At 32.1% G+C, this 23,385-nt stretch overlaps 5 protein-coding genes across 6 annotated transcripts; 2 read left to right on the plus strand and 3 right to left on the minus strand.

Moving 5' to 3' along the window:
• Positions 1-4: 4 nt before the first annotated feature.
• Positions 5-6,240, minus strand: LOC130452887 (uncharacterized). 2 transcript variants are annotated; one of them, XM_056792384.1, is made up of 3 exons: positions 5,958-6,240; positions 5,607-5,895; positions 5-2,491 (listed from the first exon to the last, which is right to left on the minus strand). In XM_056792384.1, exons 1-3 carry the CDS (start codon positions 6,133-6,135, stop codon positions 2,449-2,451), a joined length of 510 nt encoding a protein of 169 aa, XP_056648362.1. In that variant the 5' UTR covers positions 6,136-6,240; the 3' UTR covers positions 5-2,448. The 2 variants fall into 2 exon arrangements, with proteins under 2 accessions (XP_056648362.1, XP_056648364.1); XM_056792386.1 differs by lacking the exon at positions 5-2,491 and adding an exon at positions 4,828-5,170 and having other exon boundaries at positions 5,958-6,234.
• Positions 6,241-6,839: 599 nt separating this feature from the next.
• LOC130453062 (arginine-hydroxylase NDUFAF5, mitochondrial) lies at positions 6,840-9,162 on the plus strand. The gene is made up of 5 exons (XM_056792653.1): positions 6,840-7,252; positions 7,304-7,455; positions 7,508-7,847; positions 8,416-8,558; positions 8,935-9,162. Exons 1-5 carry the CDS (start codon positions 6,964-6,966, stop codon positions 9,088-9,090), a joined length of 1,080 nt encoding a protein of 359 aa, XP_056648631.1. The 5' UTR covers positions 6,840-6,963; the 3' UTR covers positions 9,091-9,162.
• LOC130453064 (alpha-ketoglutarate-dependent dioxygenase alkB homolog 6) lies at positions 9,098-10,562 on the minus strand. Its single transcript, XM_056792656.1, has one exon. It carries the CDS (start codon positions 10,405-10,407, stop codon positions 9,733-9,735), a length of 675 nt encoding a protein of 224 aa, XP_056648634.1. The 5' UTR covers positions 10,408-10,562; the 3' UTR covers positions 9,098-9,732.
• Positions 10,563-11,095: 533 nt separating this feature from the next.
• On the plus strand, positions 11,096-14,589 carry LOC130453061 (CCR4-NOT transcription complex subunit 11). Its single transcript, XM_056792652.1, has 2 exons — positions 11,096-11,670; positions 13,244-14,589. Exons 1-2 carry the CDS (start codon positions 11,218-11,220, stop codon positions 14,150-14,152), a joined length of 1,362 nt encoding a protein of 453 aa, XP_056648630.1. The 5' UTR covers positions 11,096-11,217; the 3' UTR covers positions 14,153-14,589.
• Positions 14,590-15,532: 943 nt separating this feature from the next.
• On the minus strand, positions 15,533-17,484 carry LOC130453063 (uncharacterized). The gene is made up of 6 exons (XM_056792654.1): positions 17,371-17,484; positions 16,693-17,272; positions 16,337-16,511; positions 16,213-16,281; positions 15,810-16,116; positions 15,533-15,748 (listed from the first exon to the last, which is right to left on the minus strand). Exons 2-6 carry the CDS (start codon positions 16,767-16,769, stop codon positions 15,681-15,683), a joined length of 696 nt encoding a protein of 231 aa, XP_056648632.1. The 5' UTR covers positions 16,770-17,272; positions 17,371-17,484; the 3' UTR covers positions 15,533-15,680.
• Positions 17,485-23,385: the final 5,901 nt, after the last annotated feature.

Raw genomic sequence — 23,385 nt, forward strand, 5'->3', positions numbered from 1 at the left:
TGCATATTATGAAAAAAAGTTTATTTATAAAAAACATCTCTAATTATCACTAATCGAGATTAAAATCGTCCTCACAATCAATGTCACATAATCTACTTTGTAATTTTCGCATAGGAAATATCTGCAACCAAGTAACAACTAGAAAACGTACCATCCCATCCATACAAATATTAACTAAAAGAAGGTTGCTTTTTGTTTCATTCTAAAGTTCGCTTAACCACCTTTATGTACCAGAAACTTGACCCTTTTTTGTAGTAGTTCACGAGTAATATTGTGAAAACTGTTACCAAGTGTTAGATAAAAAAAATCCTGATGGTGTACAGAAACTGTACAGGGAGAAATAGGAGTTGTAACCCAACGATTCTACTGTGGATGTGCAAGGCAATTGTGAGACCAATAATGACATACAGGCCAATGGTTTGGGGAACTAGAACCAGTCTAAATACCACGAGGAACAATTTCTCGAAGGTTCAAAAATTGGCATAGTACTGGAGAGTCTGGCAGAAATAACATCACTCAGAATGTTTAGAGACAAAATCATCAAACAAAAACCGCCCATGAAAAACGAGAAATGAACAGAAATATCAACAAATGGTACAACGATTCTAAAGCAGCACACAGAATTGGAATAGGAGTGTACGAGCCCAGAACTAAACATTCTGAAAGCCTGGGCGACACACCAAATATTTTTCCAGTAGAAATTTATGCAATTGAAAAATATGTATCATAAAATCCAAACTAAATTGTGAACGCCTAGTCGAATTCAAAGAGTTAGGCAAGAAAAATAAAGCAACCCTGCAATGGATTCCGGGACCAATCAGAGTGTAGGGAAACAGAATAGCTGACAGATCAGTTAAAGTAGAGGCAGACAAACTCTTCATTGGACTTGAACCCTTGCGTGGTATCAGCTACAAAATAATAGAGAAAACATTGGAAATAAAAGTAGATAAGAGTAAAACCAGCTACTGGGAAACCTCCAGGGGTTGAGATAGGTAAAGACACTTCTGGAAAGCTATAACTAGAGGAGATATACTAACAGTCTCCGGAGTCTTATTGGGGCACTGTCACTCCAATGGGCATCTTAAGACGCTAGACTTGGCAGGTAATACGATGTGCAGATTCTGTTGCGCAGAGGACGATACCTCATTCTCTTGTGAGAAGTGAACAGAAGATGAAGATCTGTCATCCCACATTCTGAACTTTCTAGGAGGAGTAGGATTAACAGATCAGCTGTAAATACTGGGTTCTTCATTATCGCAGCAAGAAAGGGGGCACAATAGATCCTTTGAAAACATTTGTGCATTTAATATCCAACAAAATTATAAAAAAATTTCATAAGAGTATTATTCACCTGAAGCACTCCAAAAAAAAATAGAAACGCAGATGAGACTAATGGTTAGTAGTGCTCCATGCACCCAACCTTTCAAACTTCTTTCAACATGTCTACTCCAAGTGTTTGATTCATTGAAATAAACAGAAAATTATTTCTGGAAATCTTTAAAGAGTCCGAACTAATTTGAAATCAGTTCATTAAAAATATACATTCTAAACGGAAGAAATAAGATTTTCAAATATGGTATAAATTACTAATTCAAAGAAGAAAAACATTTGATCATTTTTCAATTCTTTTCGCCAACATTCCATTACCTTAATGAACGAATATGTTTATCCACTTTATCCACTCAAAATTTTATTTGTTTTTGAGGTCAAAGACGATTGATTATTCTTTTAGTGACTAATTGCCATTTTTTTAATAGCTTATATTACTTATAATCTGTGTAATTACTAAATTATCACCATAGACAGATATCAATATCTTCGACATGTTTCTACATGCTTTATTATCTATCTAACTATCTGATATGATAATCAAGGTATCAACAAAATATAAAATGCTTTACTGGTTTCGTAACGGAAAATAGGTATGTAACCAGTATAACTTCGAGCATATTAAATGATACACGCGAGATCATATATGCAACTAACATAACAATGCAGGGTATCGTTAGTTGCGTACCAACTAGGGTAAGAAGGCACAGTAGTAAATTTTCAAGTAAAAAAATGTCCAGCTATTATAGATAGACGAGATGATAATACACTTGTTTGAAAAATACTGTTTACTGCTGAAGCTGGTTTCACACAAGACAGTTTTATTAATTCCCATAATTTATATTTATGAGATGAAAATCCTCACAGTACAATTCAAACAAAGAATCAACATGGATCTTATGTTAATGTGTGGGCAGGAATACTTGGTAATAATTTAATAGATCCACATTTTCTTGATAATAACCTGAATGGTAAGCTATATTTAGAATGTCTCCAAAATGATTTCCCACCCATGTTACGTGATTGTGATGTTATATATGATGGAGCCTCTCTGCACTTCCTAAATGATATAAAATATCATCTTGATAAATTTTCTCCTAATAGGTGGATTGGATTCATTCATATTTTTGTAGATATCTTAAAAGCTTGATATATGCAACACCTGTAAACAGAAGGAACGAAATGATCGATAGAATAAACTTCCATTGTGACGCTACAAGGCAGAATCTTGGTTTGGTCTTTCAAATTCAAAGAAATATTCTCCGTAGACTCCGAAAGTGTGTAGAAGTGCAAAGTGACCACTTCGAACATTTTTCATAGTTTTTTTTGTTCTTATTTGAGAAGTTATAGGCTAACCAACTAAATTTTTCTAGATTTAAATTTTTTTCTTATGTAAGTAACACGATGATTCAAATATACAATTCAATTCAATACATAATGTAAGATAATTTTCTGCAAAATTTCTCTTTATGGCAAACGGTTTCCTTGGCATGTACAACGATAAAAAATCTACATATCTCCTAAATAAGAAATTTCATAGAGTTTTTGTTAAAAAGTCAACCGAAAAATTCATTTTTATCTTTAGATTGTAAGGGTTATCCTTAAAAAGTTACGAATTGTTAACCATTGGATATGAGCCGCCCCAGGTCATTAAAAATTCATAATGTTCGATTGTATAATTTAAAAAATATACTCAAATATGAGATCTGATTTCGTAACTTTAAAAGCCCATTACTCAGAAAAGAGGGATTGTATGAGAAATTTTTCTATCACAGAAATATTTTATTGCCATCTACTCACTCCCGAATTTTGTGCATCAAGTCCAGTGAGAAGAGTGAATAAGTAGGAAGACACTGGAAGTGGCATTGGGAAGTGACGTCTTTGGTCCAGAAATAATTCTATCCAAAGACGAAGCTTCCACCTTAAGCTCTTCGATTTCTACTAGAATAGATAAGAATATTTCAACCATGAAGAACGATATTTTATCATTGAAAATTGACATTGCCGCTGATGTCGAAAATAAAATTTCATTTCTAAAATCTGATATCAAGAATAAGATGACAATTTTTAACGAAACAATCAAATCGAATACAGAGAATGGATTAGCAACGTTGAACGAAAAAATGAAATGGGGTTTTTGAAAATAAGATGACTATGATAGGAAATCAGATCACAATATACTCGAGTAGAAGACAAGAAGATGCAAACATATAAAACCCTGCAAGCTGCAAAGTGAAGTGAAGTGAAGGCTCGAGTGAAGGCTCCAAAATTTAACGTAAAACAGTTGGAAGCAGCCGCTAGAGTTATTAGTTGGTTGATAAGGAGAAAACAGTGAATTTAAGTGCTGCCCAAATTGAAGACTTGAACAACTGAAGAAGAGGTTGCAATATGGTCATAAACATCTATACCTTGTTTTTAAATTAGGAGAAGTAATTTGAAAAACCTGAATCACACCACTAAAAGTTACTAGATTTAGAGAACGGCCCTGATTAAGAGTGTGTTCCGAAATCGTCGTGTTCAAAATCTGATTATTAACTTCAAAACGGCTTTTCATTGGCCCAGGTGACAATCATGGAACTGAAAAAGTGAAAAGGTTATGTTTTTATTTATAAATAATAATTGTGATAACCTGCTAAATAATTTTGTGAATAAGTGGTAATTACCATTTATTTATAATATGAGAGATTAATAATAACATAGCGTAACAAGTGATGGCGAGGTAGAAAATAAGTGAAAGAAGTTTCCAGGGGTTATAAGAAATGCGAGTTACATGATGTGGATTTGAATGATCAAGTTATTAAAACGTTTAAATTCGCAGCCCAATGATGAAATAAAGGTAGATTTCGTCAATGTTGAAACTACTAGCAACATTGCAGATATTTATATGGTGGGTGAATGGACTAGCGTTTGAGTCGACAACTTTGCAATTACAGGAGAACAACGTATTTGTGTTAACTTATGTCGAAAAAGTTAACTGATGTTGTTTGTTAAATAAAAATAAAGTAATATATCATAAAATGTTCTTGGTTTATTTACACTTATGTATTTGTTATTTTTTAAATAACTTATAATGTACAAAACGTTTTAACAAAATTATTATATCCAACAAAAGTACCTAACCTTATCGCAAAGTTAAATATTAGGTTGTAACAAATAAATAAAGTGGAATTATTTTGTTTCAAATTTTTTAAATTAAGATTTCTTCAATATTTATTTTATGTATATGGTATTAAACTGTACCTCATTCATGTTAACAAACATTTTTTATTGAAAAATAATTTGAAGTTTGGCACTGATAAAAATATATTTATAGATAATATAAGCGAATCTCACCTTAGTTCTTAATAATACAAGCTATGTATAAAATTCAACAAATATATGTGTGCTTTTAATGCCAAAGTTATACCTTATATATATATATATATATATATATATATATATATATATATATATATATATATATATATATATATATATATATATATATTTTACTTGATATTTCTACCAAGAAATATCGAAGAAATAATCTTGATACCTTTATTTCCATAATTACCTACCCATACTTTAGTAAGAGAAATATCAATATTTTATTCGGTTTTTACAAAACACAAAACATCAGATCTGACTATTACATTTTTAACTCTTTGGTTTTGTTTGTTAATGTAAAATTTCTTTTATAATGTAATAAATACAAAGTGCAATATTAAACTTTAATGTTGTTTATTAACCTAAGAAACATATTAAACTAAAAGTATAAGATGATAGATGTTAAGTATTGTCGTTTCTACCTTACAATATCATCATGTTCTATTAAAACACTCTTAGGCTTCTTTTCAAATATCTAAAAATTTATACATATTACATGAATATTTAATACATACTAAATAAATAAAAGAAAAAAATAAGGGACACCCACACACTACCTACTTTTATTTCTATATTTGATAAACATAGGTATATTTAAATATAATGGCCTGCAGATTGTATAAGGGAAAGTTCATTAAAATTTCTTATACTTATGCTAGATTATTTGTTAACATCTTAATAGGCTTGTCTTTTATTTGAAACTTATTTTTTAGTTTTATTAATTTTATCTACATTGAAGTTTGAATATGATACATTTTTTAATTGGAGATAATAGTACCTGTATGACAAATAATTATTTTTTGACTAAATAGATTATTTAGGTTGGTTAAAAAAATCATAAGCTACAACAAACAAGTGGGCAATGATAAAATAATGATGTCCTTTATATAAAACACGACAAAATTACTTACCTGAAATTGATTTCTTTCATAAGTTTGTATAATGATGAACGAGAGACATTTTGTAAATCCGTATTTTTCTTAATTTCATTTAAAATTTTGTTCAATGTGGGGATATCGTTTTTAAAAAAGAAACCATGTACAATTCGTCGAATGATATTTTTACTAGTTTCATCAAATGTTTTAACAAGGCCTGGACGACCTCCAGAATGTTTTGGACTAACAACTGTTCCCGTACCGAAGTACGGAAAAATATCGAAATATTCTTTTATCGTACGATATACAGTCGATTTCGCAATCCCTAAAAAGTAAAAATTTTTCAAGTTAATTTCATGCAAAAATGTAATTTTTCTACAACTTAACCATTTGTAACAATTTTAGACACGGCAGCAGTTAACTTGATTTTTGGTTGATCAGTTAAAATTTGTTTATACAAATTTATCATACTCTGTTTTTCGTTTAGTGATAAATGACCCAAACTTATCAATTTCCGTCTTTTTGGTGGATAACAAAGACCGCTGGTACTTGGAGTAGCATCCATATTTAATCAAAAAGTTATATAATGAGTTCTGATAAGAACTGTTTTTTTTTTCAAGTTGAAATAAAGCAATGCACAATAACCAGAAATGACGAATGAACAAAGTTTACAGAAAACAAGTACAAAATATTTTTAGGTTAGGTATTGACAAGTATTTTGTCACAGATATGTAAAAAGTATCGTATGAAACTGGCTGCCATCTAGCCAATCAGAAGTCATCAGAATTGCCAACTTAAATTCAATTTACTCCTCCTAGTTTAAAAACAAGGTATAATAGGTGTTCAAATTTATTACCAAATTATTAACGATTTCTGAATAAAACTAACTTTATTTTAATTTTGACTTGGTTGGAGAAAAAATAGTATATATCTTACGGACTAAAAGTGCCTATTTTTACTCGCAATTTTGCATTAATTTGGCTGCGCTGCGCTCCGCCTCGCAACTACAAATATTGCTCGTAAAAAATATGCACTTTTAATCCTTATAATATAATATACTATTTTTTAATTTTTTTTGTCGAAAAATATTAACAAACAAAATCTAAGTAAACCAATTACGACAGTAGTAAACTTACAAACATAGCATATAAATACGAATTTTTCCAACAATAACCCACAAATATTATGGGGTGAAAAAGTGATAACGTTAAGAAAATCTTGGATTAATGACGTCATTACGCTTGCTAGGGTAGTGATATATATATAAGAATACTAATAGAATTGTTTTGACTTTGACGTTTATACTTAACCTTATAACACTTAAAGTTAAATAGATTATTCCATTCAAGCCTTTTAAATTTAAATAAAATGATTTGATATTTTAAACAACAAAATGAATAGTATTAAATCTTTATCATTTTGTAAGCAATCTTTTTGTAGTATTACATTACAAAACAAAGTATTTCATAATTATAAATGCCTGTCTACCAGTAATATTCTTAACAAAATTGATCCAAATTTAGTTAATATCTTTGATCGAAAAACTAAAAGTTTACAAAGAAAACGAGCAGCTTTAGCTGAAGATGTGAATTTATATGATTATCTAAAAGATGAAATCGGTTTTCGATTGGCTGATAGAATTTTTGATATTAAAAGAAAGTTTAAAATCGCAGCTGATATAGGTAATATAATCCTTTCACCGTTTTATTTCAATAATTTTTTAACAATTATAGGATGTAGCAGGGGCTACGTATCTAGGCATATCTCTCCAGATTCAGTAGAAGAACTGATTCTATGCGACATTAGCAAGACAAATTTAGATGCTGCTGGTGTTCAAGAAGGAATAAAAACTAAAAAACAAATTCTAGATGAAGAACATATAGAAGTAATACTTTTAAATATAATTTAGAAACTAACCAATAATATTTTAATTTCAGTTTGAACCAAATTCACTTGACTTAGTTGTATCTTGTCTCAGTTTACACTGGGTGAATGATTTACCTAGAGCTTTCAAGCGAATTCTGGAGAGTCTTAAAGAAGATGGTGTTTTGTTAGCTGCTGTATTTGGAGGGGACACTCTGTATGAACTGCGTTCTTCTTTACAATTAGCAGAACTTGAAAGACGTGGTGGACTGTCCCCTCACATTTCTCCTTTTACTGAAGTTCGAGATATAGGTGGATTATTGACACATGCTGGTTTTACCATGTTAACAATTGATACAGATGAGATTGTTGTCAGATATCCATCTATGTTTGAATTAATGCTAGATTTAAAAGGTAAAGGAGAAAATTTTATACATTATTTTTAAAATATTACAGGTACTGGTTAAAATTTTGATTGCAGCGGGGCTTTTGACAAGTATGTTTATTTATATATTGTTTCCATACCTTCAGAATTTTTATTATTATCTTTAATTCCAAAACTTCTGTTATCTATGTTTTGGGTTGTATTTGAGTCTGTTCAAAATTTTTTCCAATTTTCTGTATTGGCCTTTTTGCTTTATTTCTTTTCATGTGATATTCATCTTTACATTTATATATTTTCTCTTTATTTATTTATTTTAGAGAATTATCTTGTAATTTGAGTTCCAAATTTGATTTGCACTAAAAAATTTTACTAATTTATATTTAGTCCATTATAAAAAAAATCAGAAATCACATTTAATACTTCACAGCACAGTACTAAACAACTGAACATTTAGTGGGGTTCAATTCTATGTTCAAATTTAAGAAAAAGTTAGAGAACACGAAACATTAGAGCTGCTTCTGAACGCTAAACATTCTGTTAACTGTGATAAAGCTTTATCATTATTATTTGAACTATTACACAACGTTATGCTTTTAGGAATGGCTGAAAGTAACGCAGCTCTAAACCGATCATTACATTTACACAGAGATACACAATTTGCAGCTGCAGCTATTTATCAACAGCTTTATGGAACTTCGGATCCCGAATCTGGTCAAGTAACCGTACCTGCAACATTTCAGGTAAATTTTAACACAGGTGATATCTAATTATTTATTCCATAGTGTTCATTGTCTATTTTGGCACTACCAAATGTTAATTTTTCTGTTGAAGGTTACTGATCTTTAACGTTGTCTACTTCCAAAGCTAAAAGCTGCAATTAACAATATCTGTGCAATCTATGAATTGTAGCTTTTAAAGTGGTTATAAATAATACACATTAGTGGGGTCGATTATAGATTCTTTTATTATATATTTAGTGAAAAGGGACGTGATTTTAGAATAACAAAAACACAAAAAAATTTAATAATAATAATTTTTTGTTTTCTCGGCGCGTCGATCAATGTTAATAATTTCTTCACTATCAAGTGCAAATCTACAATCATTCTATGTTTACAGATTATAAATATGCTAGGCTGGAAACCACATCCAAAACAACCAAAACCTCTCGAAAGGGGTTCAGGGGAAGTGTCTTTAAAAGACTTACATAGATTGGATGAAATTATAAAGGAAGTTAAAAAAGTTAAAATAGACGATGACAATGATAAACGTTAACTGTTGTTTGTGGTTTTATTTTGTATAAAACAGATGTTAATTATTTTAATAAATATTCTATTCCAAGAACTACTTATGATTTTTCCTAAAGGAATTCCTTCCCTCTACATATGAATTAGACTTTAAAGTTAAGTGTCTGAGTGAGCGGAAAACCCCTATCTGCTAACAATGAGATAGGTCTAACAAACTGAGATTCATCTTTTGTGAGATGTCTATCCACCATATTTCTTCTGGTGGGAGCCCTTCATCTTATCATGAATTGTAGACTTTGGAATAGTGAATACTCCACAAAAGTGCCCACTGCGGCCAAGCTGTAACTGGAACTGGCAAGGGAGGACAGGACTCTAAACTTGATTTTTCCATGAAATTCTCATTTATCTCGTGAATGACAAAAAAATTAAAACAACAAACTTGTAGAAAATTCAATTTTCTACATAAAAGGTCTTAAGCTATAATAGGCGCTATAATAATGATTTCTGTAGATATTTGCTGAGGACCTTTTTTGTAGAAATTCGGATTTTCTAAAAGTTTGTGCAAAACTATCAGCACATTAAAGTACTGCCCTTGATTGTTAAAATATTCATATAAAAAAGAATCTTGCATTTAAAACTAATTAAAAACCAGTTAGTTGCTCTTCATATGTTAATAATATTTGAATAAATACAAAAATGGATAAGTTTTAAAAAAATTTATTTTTAAAGTTTTTGGAACATTTCTAATAGTTAAGGATATTCTTGTAGATCTCTCTAAAACTTCATCTTGTGCATTTTTAGTACATAGTTCCAAATTAACACAGTCTTTCATAGTATCGAATTTTCTTTCACAAATGGAATGTAAATATTTGGAATATAAATCATCTTTAATTATCACAAGGCTACATTCTTCTAAAAATACGTCACAAACTTTTTTTCTCCTCGCATCGTTTTCCACAAACTCAAGAATGGTATGAGACCCACAAGAAATAGTACATATGGTAGGATAAAAAAGAGGACCATCAGTGTGGGGCATTATACCTTGTCCGGGTGAATACTCATTTACAAGTACGTGATTTGGTTCACAGTTATCAAATACTCCAAGTTCTTTAATTTTATTTAAATAAATTTGTAGCCAATTGGGTATTTTTTCTGGTATCATCCCCTTTTCGTGAGGAACTCCACCATAGTCTTGTAATCTTCTATTGGAAAGATTAGTCCACTTTGGTTTCGGAACTGAATATACATTTTTAATAATATTGGCGTTCTCATTGGCTGTTATGAAATTTGGAATATAGTATATAGTCGGAGGAGCTCCACTTACTTTGAACTTACTTATATCCATTCACAAACAAAACAAACAGATCACAATTTCTGATTATCATGAAACATAAATATTCAAATTAATTTTAGAGTTAAGGTCTTCTTCTTCCACTTTAACTTGAAGTCTTTAACGGTTCATTGCCAAAGCGCTAAGTACTAAAGCACCTCCTGTAGTGTTTCCACTGTTCACACCTACTACAAATAAACTTTGATTGAGAAAATTACAAGACCTACATACGCATCAAGAGCGCGAACTATACAATGTTGTACAATGGTTTCGCCCGCTGAATGCGACCCATGATCCCGGATCAGATACATGTCAATTGTTCGCGCATTCCAACCCAGATCACGATTCTTATCAATCTCCGCATTCTGTTAAAATTTAAAACTGATCCTCATTCCGCAAAAATTATGTAAGGAACTATGTCGATCATTATATAAATGTTCGGAAAGTAGTATGGATACCCTACAATGTCTTTTCTGCTACAGTATACCGTCCTTAAATGCGATCAGTTGATGAATTACTACGTTTATTTTTGCACGTGATATGGATTCCACAACTGAATTAAGGTCTATAAACTCAAAATAGACGGTTTTTATAAGTCAAGTAATTTTGAAATTTTCACCGGAAACGGAGCGCACTATTCGAAAATCTCGTTCTGTGCTAGGACCCACAATTATCTTATAAGTGATCTACCTGATTTCGGATTATAGTTACCGAAAAGCTCTATGCCTGGCCTGTTAATTATTTGTGTCAATTGTCATTGGCATTTGTAAATAAGTTGGATCCACTTGTTATATTAATTTATTATGTATTATAGAATATTTAATAATGGCTTTAACAGCAGAGCAATGTGATATTCTATTAGGAATATTGGAAACTCACAGTGTACGTAATTTTACTCTTGAAGCTCTCTCCAATGAATTACATAAAAAATTCGATTCTTCAAATTTTTTTCAAGTCGGCACATGCATTGTTATGTTATTGCAAAATAATCTATTACCTGAATCTGAACAACGATTAGCAGCCGTAACTTTATTGCATGAATTATATCGAGGAGAGCCAATTGCAAATACTCCTTTTGCAAATGTATTTATACATTTACTGAATCCTCCAGAACAACAAAGCAGTGTTGGTGCACCAAAATTAGAATATGCAGGACAACTACCGAGAATTTCCAGTTCAGAAAGAAATTTTATAATACAGCTATTGTCAGACAAGCCTAAGGATGCACTTTTGAAGAAAACTGCTGTTCAAATAGTTAATTCTGACGCACCAACACAGGTAATTGCAGTTTTTTTCAGTTCATTGGATCATTCGTAGATGTCAACGTCAACCTTTAATGTACAAACAAAAATGATTTCTTAGAATAACAATCTTTCCTTGTCAATTCCTCAATAATATTTTTAATTTCATGTTGCTTTATTCTGAACTGTGTCTCTGATACTAGATAGTATTACTAGATGATATTGCTGATCTTATTATACAGTGTAAGCTCAGATTAAATACTACAGATATATCACTGCTTTGATTTCTCTGAAAACGCTGCCATTACCTCATACATTTAAATTAGTTGTTTTCAGCATTCCATTACTATCAGATACATCTGTAGAATTTAATTTGGGGAATCAGTCTTGTATGGTAAAAAGTTATTATTATGGTATGTGTACATAAAATGGGAATAATTTGAGTTAGATGGACCATATAAATCAATAGAGGTTCTGTGTACTATTGAAGTTTTATACAAAACTGCTTAACACTTTGGGAGATAAAAATTTCTATAAAAACAAATAGATCAGATGGTTGTATATTGATGAGTATTATAAGTGAGAATTACTATCAAAACAATTCACATAATTCAATTGGTGTTAATAGAATTTTACAATAAAGATTTAAACAACTTCAAATTAATCTATTGATTTGACTTTTTGCACATTTTCTTGATTCCAGTTACAATATATGTAGCAAATGAAATATCTATATTATGTGATATGGTTCTAGGTGCCAGAAACCTTTTTCTTCTATTTCATACATTCTCAGGTGTAGTGCTTTGAAGTTCCGTTTCTCACACTTCTAGAGAATGAGGATAGAGATTCGAAGCTAGCGCAAGGAGTTGGAGAGGGCATTTTTGGACTGTTCTCTGAGAAACAGGATCTGTATGGTTTATTATCTGCTAAGTATACCATCTTTAGGTGTCCATTAAGGCAACAGTACCCCAACACAACTTCTGTTAGTATTCCTAGCAGATCTCTTTTGGTTATAGTTTCCCAAGAGATTCTTTGCCTGTCTCATCTCCTGTAAGTTGTCTTAATAATTGGGTTTGATCCTATCTACCTTCTTTTCAAATACTTTCTTTAAATTACAGAAGTGTTCAGGTCCTATGAAGAGTTTGTGTGCACCCATTTTAGCAAGTCTTTCAGCTATTTTATTTTCCTCCACTCCGGTGTGTCCCAGAATCCATTGCAGGGTAACTTTATTTTTCTTGCCTAGCTCATTTACCTTGTACAGGCAAACTAGTTTGAATTTTATGATATTGGAAATTAAAGCTCTAATGGATGGTTGGATATTGAACCCGATGATGATTTCCTGTTTGAGATATCTAAATTGAAATGGACACATCTTACAATTGCATATATTTCTGCTTGGTGTGTTGTTTAGACTTTTAGATTGTTTGGTTTTAGGTCCATACACTCCTATTCCAGCTCTGTCTGCTGTTTTAGAGCCATATCTGTTCATTTCTCGAATGGTGTTTTAATCTGAAGTATGGTCACCTTAATTTTAAGTATTCCCTGACATGCCATGTTTGATTTTAAAATGTTTTTATTTTGCATACAAACAATTTAATCATATTTTTCAGGTGAATGCTGATTTTTCAAACATTCAACTGATTTTAGCAGAAAAACAATCTGAATTGCCACAAACGTGCAAAATTGGAATACCTGTAATTTTATCTTTACCTGAAAAATCAACAAACTGTTACACATCCGATTCACCAAAAGATGATGTTATAGTTAAAAAACTAGCGACCTCCGATAATGCTGCCATTAATAAAGTTTATAAACCGGAATTTGTCACGTTAGCTCCACCTTTATTGAATTGTCAAGATGAACTAGTTTGGTTAAATCCCACTACACCAAAAGAGCATACAGTCGCTTACGATACCACCATGTGCGTCCCCGATATGGCCGGCTATGAAGCCCGACAATTAATGAACAAAGCCTATAAATCAGCTTTATCCATACAACAACAGCAACAGTTGCTAGGAGAATTAGAAGATGATCCTAAGTTAGTTTATCATATCGGTTTGACGCCATTGAAACTGCCGGATCTAGTTGAAAACAATCCGTTGATAGCCATCGAAGTCCTTCTTAAATTGATGCAATCTAAACAAATCACAGAGTATTTCAGTGTTTTAGTGAACATGGAGATGTCCTTGCATTCGATGGAAGTAGTAAACAGGCTGACGACAACAGTTGATTTACCAACTGAGTTTGTTCATTTGTATATATCAAATTGTATAAATACTTGCGAGACAATCAAAGATAGATATATGCAGAATAGGTTAGTGCGATTAGTTTGTGTATTTTTACAATCTTTGATAAGAAATAAGATAATCAATGTACAGGAATTGTTTATCGAAGTGCAAGCTTTCTGTATAGAATTTAGTCGAATAAGAGAGGCTGCCGCTTTATTTAGGCTTCTTAAGCAATTGGAATCGGGCGAATTGGGTTTGGTCTCATCACCAACTATTAGTTCTAAAAGTTAGATTTCATTTAATAATATTATTTAATTTCATTGAAATTATTTTTCTAATAATATAAATTTATTATATTGGTTAACCAGGAATCTTTTTTTTTTAAATGTGATTTTATTGGGAACGAGGTCAAGTAAATTAGAATTGAATTGATTTCAGAAATCTGTTAACTGTAATTTTTAAAATTTTTGGAAAATTAAGAAAAACTTATTATCTGTTGTAAAAATGTTGTTAATTAAAAACTCAAAGTAATACTTAATATCCTTTCAAAACTAATAGCGTTTGAATTTGATTTTCATGTTTTTTTTACCTACTCTTAAAAAGAAAAGTAAAAAATGTTTCACTTAACAGGTTTCTGTAGTAAAATTTGTGTTCATGGCTATTTTTTAGCAATATTTGATTTTTTAAAGTAAGTAGAATGTTCAATAATAAAAACACAATAATAGAAACTTGAATTTATTATTATAACTATTGCACCTATTATCGTTTTGTGTAATTACAAATTTGAAATTTTGGCGATTTTCAATTAAATATTTTATGTCAAGAACTTATTAAATAGACATAAAAATAAATACTTTTTAAAAAATTCAAGTACCCTGTCAATGTTAGAATAAAAGAATCAGAAGTGGTTACTGTGCCACAATACGTGAACAAAGGAATATTCAAGATGTTTGAAGTAAAACGTAACAAGCCGAATGGTTGGTTACAAAACTATTTCCAACATGTTTACCACAAGTACTTGGTGAATATAAATATTAATCCATCATCCATCCATCAACAATATAATAATTATGTTTTCTTTGTATTTAATGATTTTGTATCTACAATTTCCAACATGTCAGCTTGTGCTGGCTAGCTTTAAACGTTTCCATTTTTCACATCACAGATACAGTGTGTTTTGAAAAATTATACTTCTCATGAAATCTTGAAACTCCCGTCCTAGTAGTTTTTAAAATAAATCTAATCGAATTAAGGTTTTTTTTCGAAAGAACATCATCAATGCTAAAAATGTTAGTAATTACTTTGGGATTGTACGGGTATTTGTGAGTGTTAGGTTTAAATGTGCGTTGTATAGAGTGTGTTAAATAAAATTATTTATTGGAACAAAATGACTACAATAATTCTTTATAATAATAACTAAAAACTTAATTCACTCTGTCGACCATGCTTTCGACACCACCTTCAGTCTATCTACCACAGACCACACCAGACACGGAACTCAATAATCTGGAAGTGGCAGACGAGAGAAACAGTTGTTGTTCTTCTCTCTCATCGCGATATAAAACGTACCTAGGTGGCGCTCTTGGCCGACGTATAGCGGGATTTTTAATTTTGAATTAAAATTTAATTTAAAATGTTTTTAAACATGTAGAAAAATAATTGAAACAAAAATTGAGCTTTGTCAAATTGTATTTGCATAAGTACAACAAAGATTCACAATAATAATAATGCTATGCCACATCTTTTCATAACAAACACAGACTGAATGAGAACTAGTAACATTAGATCATAGGGATTCCAAGAAAACTGAAACAAAACGTTATGCAAGAGGACAAAGTTGTTTGTAAATCTGAGACATCATAAAGTTAGATATGGTAGATGGCATGCCTGCAAGGAAAAAAATTATTAGTTTAGAAGTAAATACAAATTATAATTACTTGTTGTTTACCTTTGAAACAATTATTCATTGCTATATTTTCTAAAGTTTTAATCCTTTTCCCTTTTTGTTTGCAAACTTTTTGTAATTTTCTTATGCGACCCTGCTTCCTCTTCACAATAACCATCAACTTTTGCTTTCTTGGTGTTATCTTTGTTGAACACAAGCCTTCAACGTCCTTAAAAAAAGTCCTTCTACATCTAACTGTACTTGAAATTGGTGTGACAGCCCGTTGGGATGGTGACTGCGAGGAATTTGTTTTCTCATGTTCAGTAACTTCACTGTTTGCATTACTTAATGATTTGGTATCCAAAAGAGTCTAAGAAATTGAATTTCAATTAACACCTAAGTTATGTTTTATTGCATAAAGCAAGATAAAAGCAAATCATCTAGAATAATATGTAAAATTCAGTACCTGTGGTTCTGGCTTTATTATATATTGGGATATAATGTTTACTTTTTTATTTGCTATCTGGTCCAGTCCCTAAAATTATTATTTTCATTGTAAAATACAAACCTAATTAATATTAGAATACAACCTTCATAACATGGTCCTTCTGGACTTCCAGAATTGTGGGCACTGCATCAGCTTTCAAACGTAAAACTGAGGTACACGGCACAAATCTATCTTTTGTGAAATGCTCATTGCAGATTCTAACATGGCCACATAGTGGTCTATATTTCATTTCCATAGCTTCCTGCCATATTTGCGACCTGTAACACACATGTAATTATTGTACATTGTAAAATAGCAACCTGTTTTTTAGTTTCATCTGGTACAGCTCGATTTTAATCTTTGCAGTAAGGAAACCTCAGTAATAAAAAACCAAACATTCATCTAACATGCATAAACGTATGGGTACTTACACAACAAGATAATAAATTTTCTGTTTACCTGTCTGCGCTACGGGGAAAGCAAAATAAATGCTTTACGTCGTCTTCAGAATTACCGCACACAATACAAAATCTCATTTTCCGGTGAATGATAATTATTGAAACCACACAAACCCACAAATAGAATAATGTAACTTTCGAAAGATTTCTGTAAATACAAAAGCGCCTCTACAAACGTTTTGTAGTAAGTGTGATAAAGACAGATAAATACGATTTGTAATGTACTGAACAATGATGAAAAAAACTGCCTTCTTTTTGGATCTACTTTCCCGTCTGGTGTGGTCTGTGCTATCAACTCAGCTTCCCGCTCTCTTCTTCTTTTTGTATATGAAACACATTTCTCAGGTTTGACCACAGAACTATATTGTTTGTCAATATTAACAGTGAGGAATAAAAAATAATCTGAAGATCATTTCCTCACTATCTCCAAATATCCAGATTAGAACATTGTCTAAAGTGTTTATTGAGGAATTTTTAAAAAATATGTTTGGAACTATGGACTTATAAATACAACAAAGGGGTGGCCAACATACAGTCCTGACCTAAATCCGATAGAACATTTTGAACTTTTTGGAGATGATCTAAAACAAAATATTCGAGCTAACAATGAAAAAGCTTAATTTGCTTAATGCATTAATTTCACTAAGTTAAAAATAAGTTGTCATAAATTTATACTCACATTAAAGCATTTTAAATTGTCTTTGAAACAGCATATTTTTTTATCTGATGATTAATTTGAAAAATATATATAGTTAAAGTCAAAAGTTTACAGTTGGTCGATTTCTATGCACTCAATTATATTTAAAAGATAAGATTAGGATTTATCTATGGAAATCTGGAATGGCTGTTGGATTCCCAGTTGTTGGAGTATTTGTTGGTTTGTTGTAGTGAACCGGTTGAATCCTTTGGTTGTAGTTGAACTCCCAACTTGGCAGTTGTAGGACTGCGGAACTATCTCGATAAAAAATTTTCTCAGTCCTATCTTATATTGCCAAAACCTTCCAGTTTGTTTCTACAAGGTGAGTTATTTTGGAAACATTGCAGAAAACCTGAATTTTTCTTACTACGAATCTCCAATGGATGAAGTTGTATTTTAGTGATTTAAATAAAATAACTGTTGAGATTTTAAAATAACACAATATATTATCTAATAATTGGTACACAATTCATTGCCTTGAAAATATAAGAGAAAGATTTGTAACTGAAAAACGAAACAATGCAATTTGAAAAATAGTTAAAGTATTTTATTTACAAGAATTAATCTCATACAACAAATGCAGGTGACAGGAGTGCTGGATTCTAATAACTAGTAAATAATGATACAGTTCTTGAACAACGCCCTTGACCTTTTTTTGTCATATTTCCATTAAATTAGGCGTCAAGAAGTTGCGCTGAAAATAGTCATAAATCCGCTCATACTTGTATTGGTTTAAAAATTCAATAGATATTAATACTGCTCGATTCGAAAAATTTTGTTTGACAAACGAAGCAAATAACCCCGAAGAATCATTTGCAAAATTACGAATTTTTGTAAGGCAGCTCCTGCGTACTCAATACATCACCAGCATTTGGCGGAATGCGGACTTACGTTTCCCAAGTACTTTGGCACCAACCAGGAATGGTTAGTACCTTCAATATGGGAATTTTATTGATTTGAAGGAGATTGCATCACTCCATCTGTTATTGGATGCTTTAAAAGCAGAAAACGAAAATCAAAATATAAGTAAATGTCATTTTATTATATTTAATTGATAGTAATAAAAAATTGGAGATTTGTTTGTTTGTGTCTTCGACATCGAAGAAGAATTATTTGAAAGTGAAGCTTCCGAGAGCAATGAAGAAGACAAAGAAGATTAACAAAATAATTAATGTCTTCTAATCTTTCTTTCATATAAGAATTTTTAATTAATTAAATAAAATGTAGAAATAAGAATAATTCTTTATTTAATTCGTTATCCTACAAATCATTGTTCCTATCAAATAAAAGAAATATTAATCGTGCCTGCCTCGTACTTATTTAGAAACACATTTTTTTGTCAAAAATCGATTTTATTTTTTTTCAAGAGCAATACAATAATTCCAACGCTTTTCTAACTTCTCAATTTCGGGCTTGCAGAAGGATTTTTCTTTTGTTTCAAAATAGGCTTCAGTTTCAACAATTGCTTTTTCATTTGAGCTGAATTTCTTACCGGCGAGCATTTTTTTGAGATCAGCGAATAGCCAGTAGTCACTGGGAATTAGATCTGAACTATACGGTGGATGAAGAAGCAATTCGAAGTGTAATTCGTTCAATTTAACCGTCGACTTGTGAATCGATGCATTGGTATTGGGTTTTTTTTTTCGATATATGAAGTCGCTTCTCCTTGATTTTTGCATTCGCACGATTCAACAACTCTATGTAATATTCGCTATTGACTGACTCTACCTTATCCTTGACCTTCCCAGCTGACTGTGTGGATCCATGTTTCATCAATTGTCACATATCGATGCAAAAAACTTGATTTATTACGTCTAAACATGGCCAAACTCTGCTCTGAATCATCAAAACGTTGTTGATTTTGATAGACTGTGAGTAAACGCGGCACTCACTTTGAAAAAGCTTTCTCATGTCAAACGTCCATGCATAATTGTAGTTATACTGCTCTTTGATATTTTTACGGCCCAGTTATCTTACGCAATTTCAATTTACGATTGGACATAACCAATTTGTGGATTTTTTTGATTTTTTCTAAAGTAACTACCTCAATTGGACGACCAGAACGTTCTCCATTAAGTAGTTTTAGTTAAATGGCTGTCACTTTTTTCTGACCAAGCGAAATGTCATGAAACTTGACACATAGTCTTTTCAAAGCTGGTACTTCATAAACGTCATATGGATTTGATAATGGCAGCGCCATCTGTGTATCAGTCACATGATGTATTATTTATAACCGGCAAAATCGTCTGGCGATTTTATGGGTATTATTGAAATTACTTAATAAATAAATCATATAAATTTCATATTGTCCAAAGAATATTTTTTGGAAACTCCTGAGTCGTCTGATAATACTTGATAACCGACAAAAATGTACAATTAAGAGATAATAGTCTATCTCTGAATAATATTGTTTGATAGCGTTAAATTTAAAGAGGTGGATTAATTGACCGCTTGTCAATAAACACATTTTTATTTCCATTTTTTCAATTTTTTGTTTATTTTCTGAAATTACTTTTATTCCCATACAATAGCTTATACGTATTGTCACAAATATTCTTTCTAATTTAATAAGTAATCGTTTCAAACTTCATTTTTGTAGACTTGATATATATCACCCGATCTTGTTTCGATACTGCTTTTTAGATTCTAATAGAATATTCACAGAGTGGAGTAGAAATCCTATGGAACATTTAAGTGTTTCATTATTCATTATTGAATTTTTGTCCAATACTGTATAGCCATTTCAAAACAAAAAATATTTCAATCACAAAATTTGCGATAGTCTTCTTTACGACTTTGTAGCGGAAATTGGAAAGGTTTTGTTTTAGTTTTCGTTTCCATATTTTGGTGTTATGGTTCCATGGTAGATTCAATATCGGTGAATTCTAAACAACTCTGGTCCCCTTTAACAGTCGTTGTCCCCAAAAAGAGAGTACATATCTTACTTTCTTAATTATTCTTAACAAAAAATAATTGAAACGTTTTCATAAAAATTAAAATCTGCCTGATGGTGTTATATTTCGGATTCATGCATTGTTACAAGAATTGTACAAAAAATTGGGAAACAACTTCTCTAAATTTTGCAGCAAAACGTCATAAATGTTGACATATACCATGACTAAGTGATATAATGTATTTCGTTTTTCTCTAAAAATTTCCCTGTACCCAAATATAACTTATATATCCAAGAGATTCGTATAATAAACAATCACAATTCTAATGTCGGTGATATCTCAGGAACGGATTATACAGGGTGCGGCAGCATAACTTCCTTTTTTAAAAAGTTCGCCATTTAGTCGGTAGATGTCGTAACGGAGTGCTAGTGGTCTCGTTCGAGAGGGGGGACTATAAAGTTTTGTCCCGGCACAGTTCAGTCGCCATCATGCGTTGGAACAGTGAGGAGCGTGCGTTTGCCGTTGAGGTTTACTTTTCGAGCGGATGTTCTGTGATCGCAACCCAGCGCGCCTTTCGGAATCTCTTTAATTTAGCCCCCTTGGCCCCTGTCCCGGACCGGAAATCAATTGTTACGTGGGTCACTACGTTCAGATAAACTGCAAGTGTGACAAGACGAAGAACTGGAGTCCCTCGGCCCATTAGATCACCGGAGAACATTGAGTTAGTTAGAACTTCAGTGTTGCGATCACCACGGCGTTCTGCGCGCAAACATGCGTCTGCCCTTGGACTTTCCGATCGTTCTGTGAGGAGAATACTTCATGATGATCTTCATTTTCATCCATACAAGATGGCAATTGTGCAGGAACTTTCTGAACGTGACTTCAATTCTCGGAGGAACGCGTGTGAGGTTTTTCTGGAAGTCGTTCCTGAGGACGCTATTGTTTTTTTTAGTGATGAAGCCCATTTTCATTTGTGTGGATCCGTAAACAAACAAAACATGCGCTACTGGGCTGATACCAATCCTCGACAATTGCATCAACGGCCTTTGCATTCACCTAAAGTCACAGTGTGGTGTGCAATTTACTCACGTGGAATTATTGGTCCCTGGTTCTTTGAGGAAAATGAAGTCACAGTGACAGTGAATTCGCACCGGTATGTAAACATGTTACAGGAATTTTTTTTCCCACGGCTAGATGAGTTGGACTTAGGGGACACTTGGTTCCAACAAGACGGAGCAACGGCACACACTTCAAGAACATCGATGGCTGTTTTGAGGGAACACTTCCCAGAGCGCCTTATCTCAATTAGGGGCGATTTGGAGTGGCCAGCCCGCTCTCCCGATTTGACCCCTTGTGATTATTTCCTATGGGGTTTTTTGAAATCCCGTGTGTATGTGAACCGTCCAAGGACCCTACAAGATTTGAAGACGAACATCCAGGAAGAAATTGCCTATGCTGGCAAGAGTCATGACAAACGCCAGAAATCGGTTTACTCAGTGTATGGAGAATGGGGGACGTCACCTAACTGATTTGATCTTCAAAACTCAGTAAAACAAAACTTTATGTATGTGCCTGTATTATAAAAAACGAATAAAAATTTTCTGATTCATACAATAAGTTTTATTAACTTTTGAAAAAAGGAAGTTATGCTGCCGCACCCTGTATTACAGCTTCAAATGAAGTGACACTTTATATGCAATAATCGAATTCTACAACAAATTCTGCACATTTTTATTTCCTAATGCCTAAGGCCGGGTTTCTTCACTTCCTAATAAAGTCCCTACTAACTATTGTTTACCGAATAACCAAAACTTCGGTGTCTTCACCTCCTAATAAAGTAAACCTCTGAAATAAGTTATTAGGCAGTAACAAGTGTCAATTAAAGAGTTTAGTAGAAACCTAACCTAGAGTATTATACATCAAAAGTGGTTTGTTTGTTTATTATTCTTATAGGGACTTTATTAGGACGTGAAGAGACCCGGCCTGAGTCGAAACTAAAAAAAATAGGTTTTGCTAAATGTAGTTTATTGACTTTTGGATTTACTCGGACATGAATACTGATGTTTTTAAAGAATGTTTCGAACAAATGATCGATCTTCTTCCTTGAAACTGTATAATAGTAGCTTAAACAGTCATCACTCCACTGTAATAACGTTTTGTGACTTTTCTAAGGCTTTCGATTGTGTTAATCATATTTTAATCAACAAATTGCTGTACTATGGTTTCAGGGAAACATCTCTCGCATGATTTAAGTCATACGAGTTGATACAACGATTTCGTCTTGCAAGCCAATAGAATGTGGAGTGCTCCAAGGCTCAGTACTAGGCCCTTTTCTGTTTCTTCTTCAGTGGTAAAATATATCTACTTGCAGACGATTCTAGTTTCTTTAAATCATGATGCGATTCTGATCTTTTCTGTCTCAACATTTCTAAAACTAAAATACATTGCTGCCTTTCTTATTAAGTAACACCACAATTGACGTCGTTGAATCTGTAAAATTCTTAGAGCTTGTTGTGGTCAACTCCTTGAAATGGGAGTTTTGCCGCCTTATCTAAATGATTGAGTTCCACCTGTTTAGCGCTGAGATCAATTTCCAAAGAACTCGATTTATCTACCTCCTTAACAGTCTATAATGCCCTTATCGAGTCGCATCTCCGATATGCCCTTTACTTCTGGGGTACGTGTGGTGCGACTCTATTTGAGCGAATCTTCAAACTACAAAAGAGAGCGATATTTACTCGGACTTAATAGCAGGGACTTCTTTAGAAGATTAAAAATTCTGACTCTTCCTTCTTAATTAATCTTTGAATCCGTTTGCCTAATTCGTAAGCAGGCGGCTTCCTCCAATTACAGAAAGATCGTGTTACGGCTATCCACTTAGGAACGTGGAGTACGACCTTTACCTACTCCACGTTAATGGCTCAATATTTTACAATTCAAAAAAATGCACAATTACTTGCCAATTGAAATCAAAACGATATCATCTTTTCCCGCATTCCGTAATTATTTGAGGGGATATTTACTGGAAAGTGCCTTCTACTCTTTATACGACTTCTATTCTAATAATATCTAGTTCTGGGCTTGCTGCATACAGGTTTAATAT

This window comes from Diorhabda sublineata, chromosome 2, assembly GCF_026230105.1.
Source record: "Diorhabda sublineata isolate icDioSubl1.1 chromosome 2, icDioSubl1.1, whole genome shotgun sequence".
Classification (NCBI taxonomy): domain Eukaryota; kingdom Metazoa; phylum Arthropoda; class Insecta; order Coleoptera; family Chrysomelidae; genus Diorhabda; species Diorhabda sublineata.

Coding starts and splice junctions, on each gene's coding strand:
- LOC130452887 (XM_056792384.1), bottom strand. CDS start 6,135: ATGGATGCTACTCCAAGTACCAGCGGTCTTTGTTATCCACCAAAAAGA. Junction 5,896..5,957: donor GTCTAAAATTGTTACAAATG/GTTAAGTTGTAG, acceptor TTTACTTTTTAG/GGATTGCGAAATCGACTGTA. Junction 2,492..5,606: donor ATGAAAGAAATCAATTTCAG/GTAAGTAATTTT, acceptor TTCTGTTTACAG/GTGTTGCATATATCAAGCTT.
- LOC130453062 (XM_056792653.1), top strand. CDS start 6,964: ATGAATAGTATTAAATCTTTATCATTTTGTAAGCAATCTTTTTGTAGT. Junction 7,253..7,303: donor TAAAATCGCAGCTGATATAG/GTAATATAATCC, acceptor TAACAATTATAG/GATGTAGCAGGGGCTACGTA. Junction 8,559..8,934: donor CCGTACCTGCAACATTTCAG/GTAAATTTTAAC, acceptor CTATGTTTACAG/ATTATAAATATGCTAGGCTG.
- LOC130453064 (XM_056792656.1), bottom strand. CDS start 10,407: ATGGATATAAGTAAGTTCAAAGTAAGTGGAGCTCCTCCGACTATATAC.
- LOC130453061 (XM_056792652.1), top strand. CDS start 11,218: ATGGCTTTAACAGCAGAGCAATGTGATATTCTATTAGGAATATTGGAA. Junction 11,671..13,243: donor ATTCTGACGCACCAACACAG/GTAATTGCAGTT, acceptor CATATTTTTCAG/GTGAATGCTGATTTTTCAAA.
- LOC130453063 (XM_056792654.1), bottom strand. CDS start 16,769: ATGAGATTTTGTATTGTGTGCGGTAATTCTGAAGACGACGTAAAGCAT. Junction 16,512..16,692: donor TTTCCCCGTAGCGCAGACAG/GTAAACAGAAAA, acceptor TGTGTGTTACAG/GTCGCAAATATGGCAGGAAG. Junction 15,749..15,809: donor AATGAATAATTGTTTCAAAG/GTAAACAACAAG, acceptor TTTTCCTTGCAG/GCATGCCATCTACCATATCT.